Raw genomic sequence first — 18194 nt, forward strand, 5'->3', positions numbered from 1 at the left:
GTGAATTTTACCACATTACCTGACTTCTCTGAGCCTCAGTTTTCTCACTTGAAAAACGCAATTAATATCTGCTTCAAAATTCCTGCAAGGGTTATGTTTGATAGTGTATGTGTTTATCATACTTAGCACTGTGTCTGGAATAAGGAAGACACTCAAACAGAAGTAGGTGTCATTGTTATTTATGTTCTATAATGAAAGTCCCTAACACTGAGCACAGCCAACAGAACAGAGGCATCTCTGTTTAATGACGTGTCTTTATCAGTTGAGCTACCACTTTTAGCTACCTATAAATCCACGAAAAACTGAAATACAATGAAATTGGTTCATGTTAAAATTGTGAATTCATCTTCCTCAGATTAAGGTAGGGAGGAGGCAAGAGACTTAAAAAATGTTAACCAGGTCACAATCAGAGACCGCAATATGCTTATCAGTCCTGCAGCCAGGCCAGGAGAACACCTGCAAAACAAAGGAAGATTTCCCACTGGGATTGCTAACAGCGCCTTCACCACACCTGTGCAGGGGAAACAGGAACCAAGTCATTCCCTGTGGCTAAAACTATGGGGAACCTATGGATTAAAGGCTGGGAACTGCCAGCAGGCCTTTCACTCTACATATTCGTATTTTTTCTTGCTGCTTACTATTCCCCTTCTTCACTGTATGTCCATTATCAAAGGAAATAGGAACTAAAGAATGACCTACAAACTGAATTCTCTGTACACTCAAGGTCTCTTTCAGTGCCTTTACTCTGTCTCTATCACCGTCATCATCTCTATTGTCTCTAAGTCCTTGTCAGTGTCTCTCATTGTCTTTCTCACTGTCTGCCTCTGAGAGACCATACTCTGTCTGTGGAGTGTTACCCCTTTTCTAATAAACTTTCCTTTTGACGCTAACTTTGGCGTGTGTGTCAAATTCTTTCTATACTCTCCACCAAAGGACCCTCTTCTCTCAGCACAGGGCTTGGTCTCCCCCCACCCCACCCCACTCCAGGAAATTTGCCCTGTCTTGCATCATGATGATATGGGAAGCAGAAAGAACTTTAGGCTGACATTATGTATGTCACCAATTCAAGTGAAGAGCCTTAAGGCTGCTTAATGGAATTTTTGAGAATTGGAATTTTACTGAAATATAACCTGGCTCCCAGAAGTCATCTGTCTACTCATGAAACACGTATAGTCACTCGACATCTACTAAGAGCCAGGAACTGGTCTAGGTCCTGGGGATACTGAAAAGAAGCAGACAGGCAAAAACACCCTTTGACTGAGTTAACTGAGTTCTGTTGGGTAGAAATGACAAGCAAAGATCATATAAAAAAAGAAACAGGGTGTTCACCTAGAGAGAGAGAGAGATAGGGTAGCCACACACTGAAGAGGAATTTCCCCCTTAATTGGCCAACATTTCTAATCAGCTCTTTTCTGCTTCTGTTAACATGCTTTTTGCAAGGCCAGAGATCTCAAAGTCAACTGAGAACTCATCCTCCCCTAAGATGTATTGCTTTCTTGCTTGTTAGAAAAGATGTATGTATTACTTTAGTGCTTGTTAGATAGAAAATCCTGTGATCTCTAACTGCCTGTGGCCTGTAACAACTTCAGGGGTCTGTAAATCAGCCCATGCCAAGTGTAACAACGCGAATATAAAAATAAAATTGCCCCTAAGTTCAGGGCCCAGATTTTCAGAGCACTAGCTCTTCTGGGACCACCGGCGTAATAAAATTGAGTTACTCCAAACCTCCAGGTGCTGCTTGATTTCTCGCTGGTCTGAGTTTTTGCAACTTTTCTACAACAACACCAACAACACATTTGGTCATTGAGTGATCTAAGGAAAGTCTGTTCACTTCTCTCAGTGTCTTGCTTCTCACCTATAAAACAGTCATCCAGGGTCATGGCATCATTATGAGGATTAAATGAGATCTTCTATCTACATGTTTAGCAGAGGGTCTACGTAATCTGGAAAGATCATTTGGGACCTTATACTTCTCATAGATACCCTCTTAGATATCCCTCATACAGCCTTCCTAAACCCATAGATGACATTCAACTGGGACCCACACACCTTCAGTCAGCCCTATCACCCACCTGTCTATACCGTCACACCTAGACTACTTGATGTTGTTGCATACTCTGCTGAAAGGCTCTACTGTAAACCCTGTGGTGTCATCCCAGCAGACTCTGGGGCCACTCAGCAGTCCTTGAAGAGTTCCTTTGATTAACTATTAACCACCTCTTTGCAGTTGTCAAAACCCAGATCCTGTTCTTACTTTCCTGAGAAGATCAAGGCCATCTAAAGCAAGTGGTCTCCTCTTCCTTTCTCTTCTCTTCCTCATCTCCCTGGACTTTTACCTTCTTTTTACTTCTATCTCAGAGGAATAAATATCTCAGCATCTTGCTTCAGCTGACCTCATTTGCCTCTGCTGTGGATTTCAGGCTTTTCCAACTCTTTCAAGACCTTGCTCTATCAAGCATCCTCTGTCCTTTCTATCTTTAATATCTTAGTTTCTGTTTCTCAGATTCTTCTTCTCTGCCAGCAAACATGTTCACAAACACACAAAAGCAATTCTCTGTAGTCTCTCTTGCCTCTGTTAGCTACTATGCTATATCATTGCCTTCCCTACCCTGTGCACTTCATTTCTAAAGTTACCAGTGACCCCTCCCCAAATATGTGCAACTTATGCATCATCCTTCAGGGACACTATGGTATTTGACTGAGTGGTCAATCTTCTTTCTTCTTGACATTTTCTTCTTCATTGGCCTCCCTGTTGGCCACTATCCTCTTATTTCTCTTACTTCTCACATAGCTCCATCTGGATCTCCTCTACTGGCTCTTTCTCTCATTGCAGACATTCCATAGGGCTTCTCTTCTTCCCTAAAGGAATCCACTGGCTATGCTCTACCTGGCCTCACCCAAAACTCTATTGCTTGTTAATTTCAGACCCCAGAATTCTCAACAGCCCTCTGTGCATTTCTACCTGGGTGACCTACTAAAAATTTGAAATCTGCCGCAAACTGAATTATCCATTTTGCTTTCCCCACACTTGCTCTTCTCCTCCTTTTGCAGCATTGCCATCTTCTCAGCCATCCAAGCTTGTCACATCAAAGTTCTCACTCCCCTTGTCCCTCACAGCCAGTCAATCACTAATGCCCCACTGGCTTTTTCCTCTTCTATTCCTACTGTCCTCACCTGTTGCAAGCCCTCATTATTTCTCTGTGGACCCCTAGAACAGCTTCCTGTCTGGCCTGCTACCTCCTACCCCTACTGCCAAATTAACCTTCATAAAACCTTCATAGAGAACTCCCTGGCGATGGTGCTCCCCTCTACCCAAGACCCTGTGCAGACTTCCCAGTGCTTGGATTCACGCTATTCAACCTGGCACTCAAGGTGGCTCCAACTTACCTCCCTGAACTTAATTCACATCCCATTCAAACTGGAAGTCTTCTGGTTTCCAGATTTTTCTTCTCTAATTCTACAGTGTTCTTTTTATTGGGGACATTTCTCTGCCTTCTGGGACTCTTTCTGCTTCAGTGTGCCTTTCCTGCTCCCCGAACAGGACATTATCTCACTCCTTCTGAGACCCAAAATAACATTCTCTATCTCTCTCTATAAACCATCACCCTGCTCCACCCTGGTTATCAGGCTATAAGCTCCTGGGACGCAGAGGGCTCACACCTGGCTCATCTTTCCATCCTGGTAGTAGCCAGTGTGGCCCTCATACATAGTCAACACATATCTTGATGAAGTGTGAATCAATCAAATTGAGTCAAATTAGTCAAATGGAGGCATAAACTTTGTTAAAAAGTACTTACGTAAATGGTAGAATGGGACCTTTCCTAGAGGCATACGGTATAGCTCTAGAGTTAGACTGAACACAAAGTCCGACTACCAATTACCAGCACTCTACTGACCTGAGCATATTTTCTAACTGTCTGAGCCTCAGTTTCCTCATCTGTAACATGAGAATCACATCCACATAACAAGAGCATGGCGAAGAACAAATGATATAATAAAGGCAAATAGTCTAGCCCAGTTCCTAGAATATAGACGGAACTCAGAAGAGTGAAGAATCTTCTTGCTGTAAAAAAGTAAGTATGAGGATTGCCCTTCAAGGAGTGACAGGGGCTGCACGAATGCAACCATTTCTGACCTGTCTCCAGCAGCAGCTTCACGATGGAGAAGTTGGAGTGGGACACACTATAGTGAAGAGCTGTGTTCCCGTTCCCATCAGCCAAGTTGACAAGCAGCCTTAGGAAGTGTGGGGAGTGAGGCTGGAGGTAGGCAGCCACGACAGCAGGACTAGACGACTTCCGGCTGGAGACACGGAACCACTCTTGACTGATGGTGTTCAAGCTTTGCCTCTGAAATACCGAGAGAATCCAATGCCAGGTTATCTGGCCTGGGGTGCTAGTTTTCAGTGAGAGTGTTAGTTTCCACTAGGAAAAGTTACCTTTGGATGTTTCCACCTCTATCTCTTCAGCGCCTTCCAACATTGCCATTGTGCAATTGCCACTCCTCTTCCCCATGTGAGGTAGAAAGAGGACTGGGAGGGCGACCCGGTAGCCAGTAACAAAGCACTTCACTAGGCGACAGTTTGAGTCTACTGTAAGTTTAGGTCACATCCCCTGTGTGCACAGGACAACCAAGACCCTCACTTTCATGCACATACAGTCAGCCTATACTGATCCTAGCCCAGATTCTACCAGGACTTGTGTGTGTTTTTAATAGGCATAGTTGGAAAGTCACAACATTTTATTAATGGATAAAATGCATGCTGAAAATAAGACAAACGACATGTCCAATTTATGCCTGAAACAAAACCCAAACAGCTGTGCTTGAATTAGTTTTGGCTTTTAAGCTTTGTTAGGATCTTCAGGGAAAATGGCTGAACAACCCATGGGCAGGACTCCACTATCTGCAGTATTCAGTTCTTTGGAACAATGAGTGAGGAGCATTCCAGAGTGAATGACATCAACTCTGTGTGCGACATGACCTAAGTGTTCAAAATGAAATATATTTAGATAATTTACCTAAAGGGAAGGAGACACACTACGAGGATGTAAGTATCAGAACTGATTTCCTACTCATTCTGGAAAGGGCACTGCATTTGGAGTCATTAAACCGATGTGGCCAGGCTTAAGTCCTGGCTCAGTTGTATGACCTTGGAAGTCATATAACCTTTTTGAATCTTACTGTCTACACAATGGGGGTGAAAAAGGAAGCTGGCTCCCTAACATCCCATGGCTCTACAGAGTTTGGTCCTTGTCTCTAAGGAAGGGAGGCAGGGGTCTTGTGCTTTGATCCTAACATGGGTATGGTGTCAAATTTGCATATTCTCTAATGGTTTTTCTAGGCAGAAACACTTTTGTTTCTGTTAGAGAATATGCAAACTTGACACCATAGAGGCAGTCTAGGCAGGACTTTTTTTTGTGGCTGAATCACTTTTTATATACTATCTCCTGTACCCATGGAATCTTCAGGTGAAACTGAAGAAAGATCCTAATATTAAGGAACGCAGTGGTGGATTTTAAATGAAGAGCTAAGAACAGTTCTGGAATTCGTTTAAGAGTATGTAACAGAAGTTTCAATCAACATCCATATCACATATCGGTTCTTTAACAATCTGGGGACAGTTATTTGCCAAATAAGCTAAGATAAAGTAATAAAAATGGGTTGTGCTGAATCGATCGTTTTTACTCCTATGGCCCTTCTGGAAAGGAGAACAAAATGCACTTTGAAAATGCTTACAAGTTGTTACACTCTGGGACTTATCAGCTGCTCTCATTACTTGAGAGAATGTGTCAGTGCCAGTATCTTTTGATTAAAAGTAGAACCCAATCGTTATATGTTTAATCTCCATGGGCCGTGAAGGTTTGTTAAAGAGCAAACAGATGAGGTTTCTTGTTCTTGGTCTCTTGACCCCTAGGTACACTTCAAGAAAAAGAGTAAAGACTACAAAATTAAATGCCAGGGTTTGAGGTTAATGGAGACATGCTGCCCACCACCCTCATTTTATTGATGGGGAAACTGAAGCCCTGAGTGTGCAGCTTACTTGCCCAATACCTCACAGAGAGCAGTCCTGGGAATAGAACCCATGGTTCCTATTCCACGTGCTCATTTCCACTTTACCCATAGTTCTCTCAAATTGCAAGGCAATTTTGAGCCTAAGCCACAAATAGTTTTATAACAAGACGTCCAGGGTTCAATGCTTAATAACCCCTGGTAAATTCTCTGAGCACCCAGCCTGCTTTCTTGTGCATATCTATCAGTTCCACTTTCTCAGCATAATCCATCACCTTTGGCAGCAAGCAGAATTTGGGCAAATGAGAAAGCACCCAGAGGAAATGTACTCATGTGCACACACTCACACAGCTGCCTCAGGCGAGGGACCAAAGTCACCCAGTTAAAACTAATAGCTTAAACAGTCCGGAAATATCTACTTGACAATGAAAAATCAGAGTACCAAAAGTTGGTCAGTGGTGGTCCCAGTTTCCGGCAGATGTTGGCTTAATGCCCGGCATGCATTAAGAAATTCTTCTGACGGTTTATATCTAGAGGGAGGGAGAGAGAAAATATATAATATCTTCATGTTGATAGAAAAAAAGGTTATTTTGTGTGTGTGTGTGTGTGTGTGTGTGTGTGTGTGTGTGTATAAAAAAAGGGTTATTTTTTACTTTGACTTTCATTCTCAGCAGCTCAAACATCCAAACTGGGCAACTTCCCAGATTAAGGGGCATTCCTCAGAAGTTTGGGGTGAACACAGTGTCCTGATGGTGTGGCTTGGCTTTGGAATTCTTCTGAAGAGTCAAGCACATTGCCCTTTTTATCTTTCTGTTTTCAGGGGGTCAGAGCAATCACCGGAGCATTCTGACAGCCACAGGCCCAACTGCCATTTCTGACATCCTGGGCAATGGAGGGTTGTCTTTATGACTTTGGACCAAACGTTTTCTGCCTGAGTGACTTTAAAAATTCAAAGAACCCAATCCACACCAGTGAATTTCTTCAGGATATCCTTCCATGAAGGACACCATAAGGGCTAACAGAGTCAATAAAATAAAAATCAATTAAGCTGGGTGATCACAATGATAAACACTCTTCCTGTATTAGTACAAGGGCACAGTCAGTATCGAGAGGTCTAAACTTGGACTCAATGGCATTGGTCACCAAGATGTTCCACTCACTCATCACATCTTTATCATCCTACCATGTTAGAGCACCCTGGGGACCTGCTTACCAATCAGCTGTGGTTCACTGTTCACCACTCCTTCATCAACCAGGCTGGAGACGATGATGATGATAATAGTACTTACTATTCTTATGTCCACCATTTATTGAGGGTCTACTATGCGGCAGACACTATTCTAGGAATGTTACAAACTTCTTTCTCATCTAGTCCTCAGATCAAATCTATCGGGTTGCTATTATCTACATTTTACAGATGAAAAAACTGAGGTCACCACAGCTTAAGTAGCTTGTCTAAAATAACACCGCGCAAACATAAGATGTGACTCCAGGTATGCCCAATTCCAAAGTACTCTTTTCATCATGCCACATGACATCCCACCACTTTAAAAGATAGGATTACATCAGCATAGCCAACGGGAGAGGCAGAAAAGTGTGCGGGTGAGAAGCAGGAAAGACCTGGAAGGAATCCCCACCCTGCTAGCTGTGTCACGTAACTTTTCTAAGCCTCTGTTTCCGTATCGGTAAAGTGGGGATTATCATCACGTCTACCTTGCAGGGTTATTAAAAGGATTATATAAGATAATACATGAAAATCCTTCACATTTTTAGTGCTAGGCCTATGTTAGCTTTCTATGTAGAGCTCAGCCTAGGACAGTATATCCCATGAAGGTAGGAGTCATATCTGTTGAGTTCAACCAGTGCACAGTACATGGCACAGATTACAAACTCAGTGGTGAATGGATGAACGTGTGAACAAATGATTAAATAAAAGGGTGAATAAATGCCCTTGCCCTTTCTCAGAGGATCAAGTACCCCATCTGACCCATCTGACTCACCTATCAGGCTTGGGAAGGGGGAGTTCTTCCCTGGGCCCACATTCCTGGCCTGTGTTGTGGGTGCCCTCAGTGATGCCCTGCCCCACCTTGCAGCTGGGGTGGGCATCCTTGACCCGTCTATGTTCTAGGCCATCACATTTCTTCTCAGCCTCGCTGTCAGACAGATCTTCTGGGGAGCTGTCCTCGCCACTGGTCTCTTCACTTGAGGTAGTTTCATAGCTAGGGAAGGAGACAGAGGTCAATTGTTCTGTGCTTCCTGCCCAATGTCCATGTCAACACAAATGAGAATGAGGTGGGCTTTGATAACACTTCCCAGCTTGCTAACCACACCCTCCATTCTCTACACCTGCAGGTCTGGGAAGGGGACCCTCAGGAACTGTGGTGCCAGAGAAAAGTGCACTTAAGAGTTCTGACTCTAATGCCAGAGGCCATCTGGTGAGGAAAGATAATTAACTAAGCTCCTTGTAGGGCACACACAAACGGCCCTATGCCCTAACTGGCCAATACATTTGGGATGATCCAGACAGGAAATACAAAGGTCTCATGAAAGCATTTGCTTCTGGAATCGTAATGTCCTGTACAGAAAAGGGCTCAGATCTAGACAAATGTCCCCCATTCGTACCCCAAGTCTTTCGAATTGCCAGATAAATCTTCACATCTTTGGGTGATTGTGAGACCTCCCTTTAGCTGCCTGTTCTAGCCCAGCTTACACCTGACAAGGGAGGAACCATCTGTGTCTTCTCCTGGCAGGGTTCCATGGGATATGTGAATAGTCAGGACACCTGGACACAGCATCTGCCTTTCTCAGCTGCAGTTTGTTTCAACTATTGCTTGGAACAGCAAAAATAAGGGCATGGCCTGCCCTCCCCCGCAATAAACCTTCTGTTCAATTATATGCAACACTGTTGAAGAGGCAAACCAGAGACCATAGTGAAAAGTCCTGGAAGATGTATTGATTTCTCTGCTGATGGTCAAGAGGAGACTTCTAATGGATGAAGTTTCTGGGATCTAGAACGCTGCCACAGAGACCAGGGGAGACCAGTGGCCATGGCTTCCACTGAGGCCCCTCATGCCCTTTCTCTGAATCATGGCCCTATGTAAGTAAGGTCCCATGCTCACCATATTTGCAAATCCTGTCTGTTCCTTGGTATACTCACATTCTGTCTTGTTTAAACCCCAGATATTTCTTCCTCTATTGTTCTTGGAACAACCTTTCACTTATGTGATTAAGAGAGTGGGGGAACATAATACGTTTACCAAGCAGTTCTTGTCTTAGAATTTTTCCCATAAAAATGTCACCTGGAAGTTCATTTATTCATACAATAGAAATTTGTTGACCACCTACTATATGCCAGGCACTCTTCTAAATTCTATCTATACCAAAGTCTCTGTCCTAATTGAGCTTATATTGTAGTAGGGAAAGGTAGTAAATAAACATGTAAACAATATATTCGGATAGTAAATATTGAACATTGAATAAAATAATAAATGGCCAGGGGATAGAGTGATAGGAGGAGGAGCTACTTTAATTAGAGCAGACATTTTTAACCTTGGCTGCACATTAGAATCACTTGAGGGTGTTTAAAATTCCTAATACCTGGACTGTACTCCAGACTAATTAAACTGGAGTCTTTAGGAAGGGGAGCCAGGGGTTGGTATTTTTTAAGACTCCCCCAGGATTTCCAAGGTGTAGCCAAGGTTGAGAACCACTCCACTATAGTGACAAATACTGAGAAATATGTGGGCTAGGAGCACTTTAAGCAGGAGCACTTACAGCCAACGCAAAGGCCCTAGAGATGGGCCTCACTCACACATTTGAGGGAAGAATGGCAGTAGCCAGCGGTTGGGGATGAGGCAGGCTTCAGCCATGAGATGGACTTCCAGGTTTCGTACAGAGCGGGGACTGCTGGGGCACTTTCACAGGGGAGGGATAGGACCTGCCTGAGACTCAGATTCGGCTGATCTTGCTTTTCTGCACATGATCTGGTGAAAGCTCAAACACAGTGGTTTCTCCTCAGGCCACAGTATCTATGTTGGTGGGAGCAGGAACCACAACTCTCCAGTGACATCGCAGAACACGCAACAGTGATGTCACTGCTGTTTGAATCTGGTGTCTTCCTTCTGGTCCGACCCAAATTAGCAGGGGTTCCGCCCTCTTCCGGGCAGTCTCCTGGACCCGCCACTGGCTGGGTATCCCTACTTTGGGCTTCCACAGCACCCGATACTTCCTTCTCTATTAGACCTCATCTCAACGTACCAGTATTTTCTCTTTATTTCTTGTCATTTTTCTGCCCAATGCCCAAACTGTGAGCTAAAAGCCGGCAGCATGATTTATTTGACTTTTTTTAAATCCCCATCAGCTAACACATTGTTGGCATTTAATAAATGTTTGTTGAATGACCGATTTAGAAAATATTCTAAATCCAATGATTTACTCTCTAGAATATGTAAGTTTTGGATCATGTTCTGAGTCAACAGACATTGGCTGTTTTTCATCTTAAAAAACATTGGTTTGGTTTGTAGTAAGTTAATAAAAGGAAGAAAAAAATTAAATGGATGAAATTTGAAGTTCAACAAATTAAGAGTTTGTCCTAGTTTCAGTGTTATGGTTCAGATTAAATGTCTTCCTTAAAGGGCCCATGTGCGCACCCCCCCCCCCCAAACTCCCAGAAGCCACCTGGAATCCTGGCCCTGGGGGGCCCCAAAGCTAAGACATATTAAAAGCACGGGATCCAACAGACCACCATAGCTGGCAAGGAGCCAAACACATGCAAACCCGAGATGGAGTTTTAAAAGGCTGTTGAGATCAACTCCCTTGAAGAAGAATAAAAACCAGATGCTTTCCCCAGGCAAAAGAGTGTGCTAAGGACAACAGTGGAATAGGCAGTATGGAGGGCAGTCTGGGCTTCACGAGCGATGCTTACCCACCGTTAACCCCAACAAACTGAAGGTTCTTTTTGGTCCCATTACCTCCTGCACGGAAGCCATAGTCTTTCTTTTTCATTATGGATTTAAGGCTGGTCGACGGGGAGATCTCTAGGCAGACACAATATCACAAGTTAGAATGATCTTGGCAATGCCCCAGAATGCAGTAAAAGCAAGACTTTTGCTTTGAGAAGATACAGATTGAAGGCGTGTGAAGAGGTAGAAAGAGACAAGAGACTACATAAAGTAAATCAAATATTTTGAGGATCTTTGAGGAGGCCTAGGCTTCTGGTCAGTGCCAGCCAAACTGTCCTTGGTCACAAAGCTGCTATATGTGGGAGTGCTCTTTTGGAAGAGGCATGAGGTGTGGGTGCTGATGTTGTCCATATCTTAACAGCTGGAAAATCTGAGGCTCAGACTTTCTCAGTGAATGGCAGAACAGGAGTGAGTTCTAAGTGAAGGACTTAGTTCACGTGACTCCTGGTCCCACCTCTGCTGGTTGACACATTGCGATATGTGATAGGCACAGAAGACACGTGAACAAGAGAACAAGTCTTCTTTGGCTGTACTCAAAGGTACAGGAGGCTTTCCCCAATGAGCAAGATTAGAACAGCACTAAAAAAATGAGAAAGCAGCCAATTTGCCATCTGTGTCAGGAAGCAGACTCGCACGTCGCTCATTGAGCAAAGCAAAATATGGTTCTTCTTTGCTCAACAGTATATGACTGTTACAAGAGGAAGTGCTGCTCAGCCAAAGGATCAGCTTCCACATGTGAGTACCACTCAGTTTCTCTCTCCCTCTCTCACACACACAGAAAATATTCAGTGATGTATTTAAGGTCTCAATATAATGTTCCTCCAAAACTAGGCTAGAAAAAAACCTCTAATGTGCACAAACCAGAAAGCACCTCAGGAATGCAAGAGCACAGGGAAACAATGAAGAGAGGCTGAGGTTTAGAGCACACACAGCCAGGGCCATTGCTCTCATAGATGTTGCCTTTGTGCAAATGCAAATGAGAAATCGACACCCTTCGGGGTAAACACAGTGCTGCAGGCTTGGCAGGTGAGGAGTGGGCTAGACTTAAGCTCTAATGTACCCTCCCTAGCTGGCATCTCTGTGCCCTGAGCTATATCTATGCAGCTATACATGGTGGCCCTGCAGTCAATCTTAACCTTAGAGCAAGGACATGAGTAGAGGCACAGAGCCTCCACTGTTACATAAATCAGTTTTTATTACACTGCATTCTTGGAGGTGCTTAAATCTTTTAAAAACATATTCATGCAATTAAAACCCCCTTTCCCTTTGACTTGTCACATAAAGAAGAAATGTTCCATCTCAAGCACTGGTATTTACCCACTAGCGGAGGGGAGGAGGTGGCCGGGGACTCCCTCTGGGGTGGAGTCTGAGCAGAGTAGGCAGACAGCAGCAGGTTGAGGGAGCTCAGGAGCTGGCGCTGGATGCTACTGAGCTTGGAGGCAGGCTGCTTGATGGCGCTGGCCAACTCTGGGTACCCATGCTCCAGGCAGCTCCACTGCTCCTGCAAGAGCTCCTGGATCTTCTTAACATATTGCCCAATAGTGGCATCTGCGGGTGAGCTCGGTGGCCTTCCGGGACACTCCTTCCCTGGCAGCTCTGAACTCGCCTCCTCCTTCCTAGCTGGGGGAACCTTTATATCGCTGCTCCGTGAAGGGCTTCCTGCTCCCCAGTCCGGACCCTCGGCTCCCGACTGAGAGTCTCCCTCTGGCTCAGAGCCTGCTTCTTCAATCCTGAGCTCAGTGGAGAGGCAGCTATGTAAAGAGGAGGTGAGGATCATCTCAGGTCCCTGTGGCAGTGACAGCTGGGGTGGTGGCACCGATTCTGCTGGGCTCTGAACCGTCTGTTTGTGACTGTCCTGCCCACATAGGAAGCCATTCTCTTCTCCTCTGGCCCCCCAGCTTTCAGATCCCATGCTACTCAGAAGGTTGACCCCGATGCTCTTGTCACACAATTCCCTGGTCAATAGTCCATGGAGTGGGTCAGTGTTGACCATAGCGTCAATTTGGCCGTGGGCATCTTTGGTGTTCTCATGGCTAAGCTTTCCTGCCAATTGAGCCACAGTGCACTCTAGTTCTTGAATCCTCTGCCCCCTAGCTTTGATTTCCTCCTCTTGCTGCTGGAGGACAGCTCTGACCTGGGCCAGTTCCTTAGTTCTTCCAGACAACTCGCCCTCAAGGTCCAAGAGCTGCTGCTTCAGACTGGAAATGCTGCCAAGATCTATCGTGGCAAGGCCCAGGCTTTCTTCTGTGACCCGGATGCCAATGCTCCTCACATCTACCTCTACCGGTGGTGGGGGTGGGATCTCACTGATAATGAGCTCGATTTCTTCTAAGGGGAGCTCATTCTCAGGGATAGGCGATGGCAGAGGTGGGGGGCTTGGTGTTGGCAAGCCAGAGGTAACCACCACCTTTGCTTTTCTGGTTTTGTGTTCATCTTCTGCATCCTCCAGAACTACAAGTGCATTCTCAGATGAGAAAAGAGGACTTGGGAGAGGCAGGTGGTGTGGAGCCTCTTCTTCAACCTCTGGAGGTTCGCTCCCCTCCCGGACCAACTCCGGAATCCCTGGTACCACGTCTCCAAACTCTCTGACTTTTGATTGGGTTGCTGCTCGTGGGAAGGAGCTGTGAAAACCTGCAAATCCTTCAGCAGGGCCAAAAGTGCCATCACTGACACTGTCCTCACCCTCAAGTGGAGGGAGGGCAGGAGAGGTGGGGGGACCTGAGTTTAGGTTGGGGTCCTCTGAGGCCCTGTTTTGCAGCAGTGTGGCGGGCATGCTGGATGCTCTCAGAAGCTGGGGCCGCCCATACCCAGAGCTGAGCTCAGCCTCCCTGGATGCAGCGGCCTCCAGCTGTCTGGCAGTCTCTCCCAAAAGGGCCTTCCTATGGTAGCTCACCTCACCTCCACTGGCGGTGGCTTGAGGGTCACCAGGCGGCAGTGACTGTGCTCGCTCTTCTGCCCCAAGTGACACCTTCCTTGGCACCACTGGGAACCAGTTTTGCTGGGGAAGAGCAGCATGGGGGCGAGCCCCGCTGTCGGGAAGGCTGAAGTTTCGGGGCAAAGTGCTAAACTTGGCCTGCTTGGCCCTTCGGTGGATAGGAATCCTTTTGATTGTGTGTCCCTTCTCAATATCATCCACATACTTGAGGAAGTCCAGATCTAAATGAAAACCATATGGGGTCTCCACGGAGTAGGGGTGGCTCTTTGGAGGGTCTTTCTCTTCATCCCCCTGAGAGGACTGGTCTTTGGCTGAGAGACATAAGACATGTGAAAAAGAAGCACAACGTTAGTGAGAATTATAGGGTGGTGAGGCCTAATGTCTGTGACTTTGATTTAACGCCCTCTCGTGAGACTTCTAAATGTTCCAGCCTCTAAACTATCTGAGATGCTCACAGTCTTTTGGCTGTGCGAAGGAATAGTGTTATTAAATCAGCGTGTACTTAGCCAATGTCTGCAGGAAATAGAGGGAATAGTTTCCAATTTGCATTAGTTATTACTGTGGAATCTGCCTACACACCAGCAAAATAAAATAGTCTCATACTGTTTAACCAGGTTTGAGTCATGTAATTGCTGAAGTGAAGTGGCCAAGAATTTGCCAAATCAGGGTACTGATTGGCAATTATGAAGATGGAGGTTTTCAAAGGATGAGGTGCGTAATCGTCTCAACATTAAAAGAGAACCTCGCATTACTCAAATAGGCACCAGTAGATCTTAGTAAAGCTAGAGACATCAAGGAGTTATGCTTTCTACATTATTTAAGCTTCCTCAGAAGCCTGAGCCTCTAGGTACAAAGATCAGAGAGAACTGGAACATATAATCACGTAGAGCCCATCCTCTTTTCCACCTGAAGACTGCTTAGTGCTTAACAAACATGAATTTCACTTTCAAAAACTCATGCCTCTAAGTGAGGAAATACCATATTTTTCACAGACCGGAAAAAAGGTAGTGAAGGAAAAGGGACAATTAATGCCAAAAGGGACATTGGCGTACATCCTCCAAGAAACGTGGGACTCATGACTTTTCAGGGCAGCTCGGATTATCAGGGTACATCAAAAAGTTCTCCATCACACCAAGGCACCACTGATCTTGACTCCAGTTGAGGACCCTGAAACACATCAGTCCTTCGAGTACTCAAATCCATGGGAACTTATCTCCAAGTAGCTTCTTAGGATTAAATAGCTTTTGTTCCTTTGAGGTAATAAGGGGTGTCATGTGACATCATGCTTTGAAAATGCTGAGCTCAGGAGAGAATATCAGTGGAGAGAGTACAGAGGCCAAGAATATGGACTCTGGAGCCTGGTCTATATCTCAGCTCTGTAACCTTGGAAAAATTACCTAGCCTCCCTGTGTCTCATCGTTTATAAGATGGGAATAATAATAGGTAAAATGAGATTATTGATACATATAAAGTGCTTAGAACAAGACCAGTGAGAAACAGTCAATATATGCTCAATATTATAGTTATTCTTTGTGGAAACCCAAAATATAAAGAACTGAAGCACCATAAAAGAGGCTGATATGCTTAAATCATACAGTGGGGGTTCCATGAATTCTTTGTGACTGACTGATTGTTTGGTTCTAAGGGTAATAGACCCTGGGGGCAAAATTACAATAGCAATAATTCAATGCACTTACCTCAACTACTATTTATTGAGCATCTATGTGTTGGTTGCTAAGCTAGATCCTAAAGACACGGAAATGAATCAGATATTGACCTGCTCTCAAAAAATGCATGCTCAAGTAGGAGAAACACCAACAAGTACAATGTAGTTTGACAAGGATGGTAACAGATACATGCTCAAGGAATAGTCTTCCTTCCTGACTTGTTTTCCCAGTTTATCCAGAATAATTTTCTTGGACTTAGAGGTTAATTCTGCCTTGGTGAAGAGGGATGACTCCACGAAAGAGAAATATGTCTGGGTATTAAATGAACAAATAGCGATTTGTCAGAACAAGAGGTTGACAGAAATTGTAGCTGTTAATTTCCAAGATGGCCACCATCAATTCTTACCCTCTCTAGATAGGTAAGGGAATCCCACATTGAGAGATAAGGTCTACTTGTCTATCCCTTTGAATTTGGGCTGGCCTATAACTCCTCTGACCAAAAGAAAATGGCAGAAATGATGCTGACATAATTCCAAAGCTAGGTCATAAGAAGCCTGCAAGTTTTGCCTGGGTCTCTTAAAATGCACACTCATGGGAAGACAGATGCCCTGTAAGGAGTCCAACTTCCCTGAGATGGCCATGCTATAAGAAGCCCAAGTAACAAGAGGTCATGTGGAGGGAAAGAGAGTGATGCCTAGCCAGGCTGAGCCAGTCCAGCCATCCTGGCCCAGGTTCCATGGCAGGCATGAATAAAAGAGTCATCAGATGACTGTGGCCTCAGCCATCATCAGACTTCAATGACAGGAGGGACCCCAGGTAAAAACCACTCAACTAAGCCTGTGTTAATAATACATGATTGTTTTAAGCCACTAAGCGTTGGGTTGGTTTGTTACGCAGCAATAGATATATCTAGCAGCAGATTCTAGATATATGTCAAAAAATGTGCAAAGGCATGGAGGTGTGAAATTCCACAGTGATTCAGGGTTCTGTAAATAACAGTTGATATGGCAGGAACTTAAAGTGTAGTAGAGAAGGGTGAAAGCTAGAAGAAAGACAAATTTGGAAAGGTCAGCAAGAGCCAGACCATAGAGCAACTTGTATGCGTGCTAACAAGCTTTGACTTCACTTTCTATATAATGAGAGTCATTGAAGGATTTGACACAAGGCAGTGACTTGGTCAAAAGTAATTCCATAAACTGCATTCTTGCTGAAGATTAGAACAGGGACAAACTGGAGGCCTGAAGACTAGTTGTAATACAGCTGACATGGTCAAAGTGAAGGATTCCAAGGAGAGCACATTCTAAAGGCAATGGAGGGAAGAGGCAGGTTAAAGGAAAAGTGCAAATGATGGTGTTACCAGGGACACATTTTGGGCTGCTTTTCCCCTAAGGGCGATGACATGTGGGGGCTGAGCTCTTCCCACTTGCCAGTTTGATTTTTCCTTCTGGTCGATGCCACATGCTTGTCAGGTGGCCCTCTGTGCTTAGGGAAGTGCAGTTATCTCCAAAGAACTAAACAAAGTCAATAGACACAGGAAGGCTAAACTCATGAACACTGACATAATCAAGCCTACCAGCCTCAACACTAAGTAAAGCCCCAGGGCCTGTGGGTAATGACATCATAACTGCCTCAGGAAACAGAATGAAGCATTGGTGCTGGTATTGGGATGGTCCTCATTGGTTCCAGAGCTTCTGTGGCAGATACCTAGATTCCAGGCAGATAAGGAGTAAACACTCCTCCAGACCCCAAAATCTCCAAAAAAGTTTCCATTCGTCCACACAATTTTTTAACCAACCTGCTTCCCTTCAAACATGTGCACACTGTAGTAGTTTCTGTTAGTTTTCCAAGCTGTGCTCAGTTATACTTGGGCCGACTGGTCTACTCAGCAGCCTCCTGGGTTACAGGGACGGGCCAAATCAGAGAGGGGATATTTGTCTAAAGTTAAGTGAAGAGCAGATGTATGACCCAGAAAGAAAAGAACTCTCCTGAAGGAGAGTGTGCATTATTTATTTTCTTTTTGCCTTTATTCAATAGAAATGCACCAGTTTACCCAGCGGCCTCTGGGGGCAGGTCCAGAGCACAGATACAATAATAGCATCAAGTAAGAAGCAGGAGATTCAAAGGCAAAATCTTCCACAAGGAGAGATTGAAGAGAACCAAAGGAGTCTGTGAAACTGAGCAGCTGTTTAATGGGTGCCAGGTTTAATGGGTGCTTTCCTAAGCTAGCACTATGAGGTATCACAGACACAGACACACACACACACACACACACGCATGCACACAGACACACACATATACACACACACACAGATACACATGCTCAGTGATTCACTGTGCTGCCCTGCCTGCCACCTGCCACCCTGCATTCCTTCTCTTTCTCCCAGTGCAAGAGGAATGCTAGACCTTCAATGAGGGAGCTTGATCAGATATGCTGTGAGACCTACACTCACATTAAGCTCGGCTCCTCTTAATTCTACCTGGTGACAAGTGTGCAGGAGCTCAGAATTCCAGGCATTGGGCCAGTGCGAGAATTAATTAGCAGGACTGACTCTGCTCAAAATGAACTTTAGATCAAATAAACCAACTCGTAGCCACACTGACTGGATTTGAATCCTGGCTCTGTCA

The 18194-nt window shown here is 44.8% G+C and overlaps 1 protein-coding gene across 3 annotated transcripts in view; it reads right to left on the minus strand.

Annotated features, from left to right (window-relative positions):
* Positions 1-18194, minus strand: part of KANK4 (KN motif and ankyrin repeat domains 4) — a 67645-nt gene that overhangs the window by 12272 nt on the left and 37179 nt on the right. For all 3 annotated transcript variants that reach the window (XM_016140377.2, XM_016140375.2, XM_016140376.2), the window contains exons 3-7: positions 12285-14213; positions 10931-11042; positions 8007-8225; positions 6449-6536; positions 4136-4346 (exon numbers count right to left, since the gene is read on the minus strand). In XM_016140377.2, coding sequence (XP_015995863.2) covers positions 4136-4346; positions 6449-6536; positions 8007-8225; positions 10931-11042; positions 12285-14213 — 2559 coding nt within the window. The remainder of the gene's footprint in view (positions 1-4135; positions 4347-6448; positions 6537-8006; positions 8226-10930; positions 11043-12284; positions 14214-18194) is intronic.

The sequence above is a fragment of the Rousettus aegyptiacus genome, unplaced genomic scaffold (assembly GCF_014176215.1).
Source record: "Rousettus aegyptiacus isolate mRouAeg1 unplaced genomic scaffold, mRouAeg1.p scaffold_m13_p_1, whole genome shotgun sequence".
Taxonomy (NCBI): domain Eukaryota; kingdom Metazoa; phylum Chordata; class Mammalia; order Chiroptera; family Pteropodidae; genus Rousettus; species Rousettus aegyptiacus.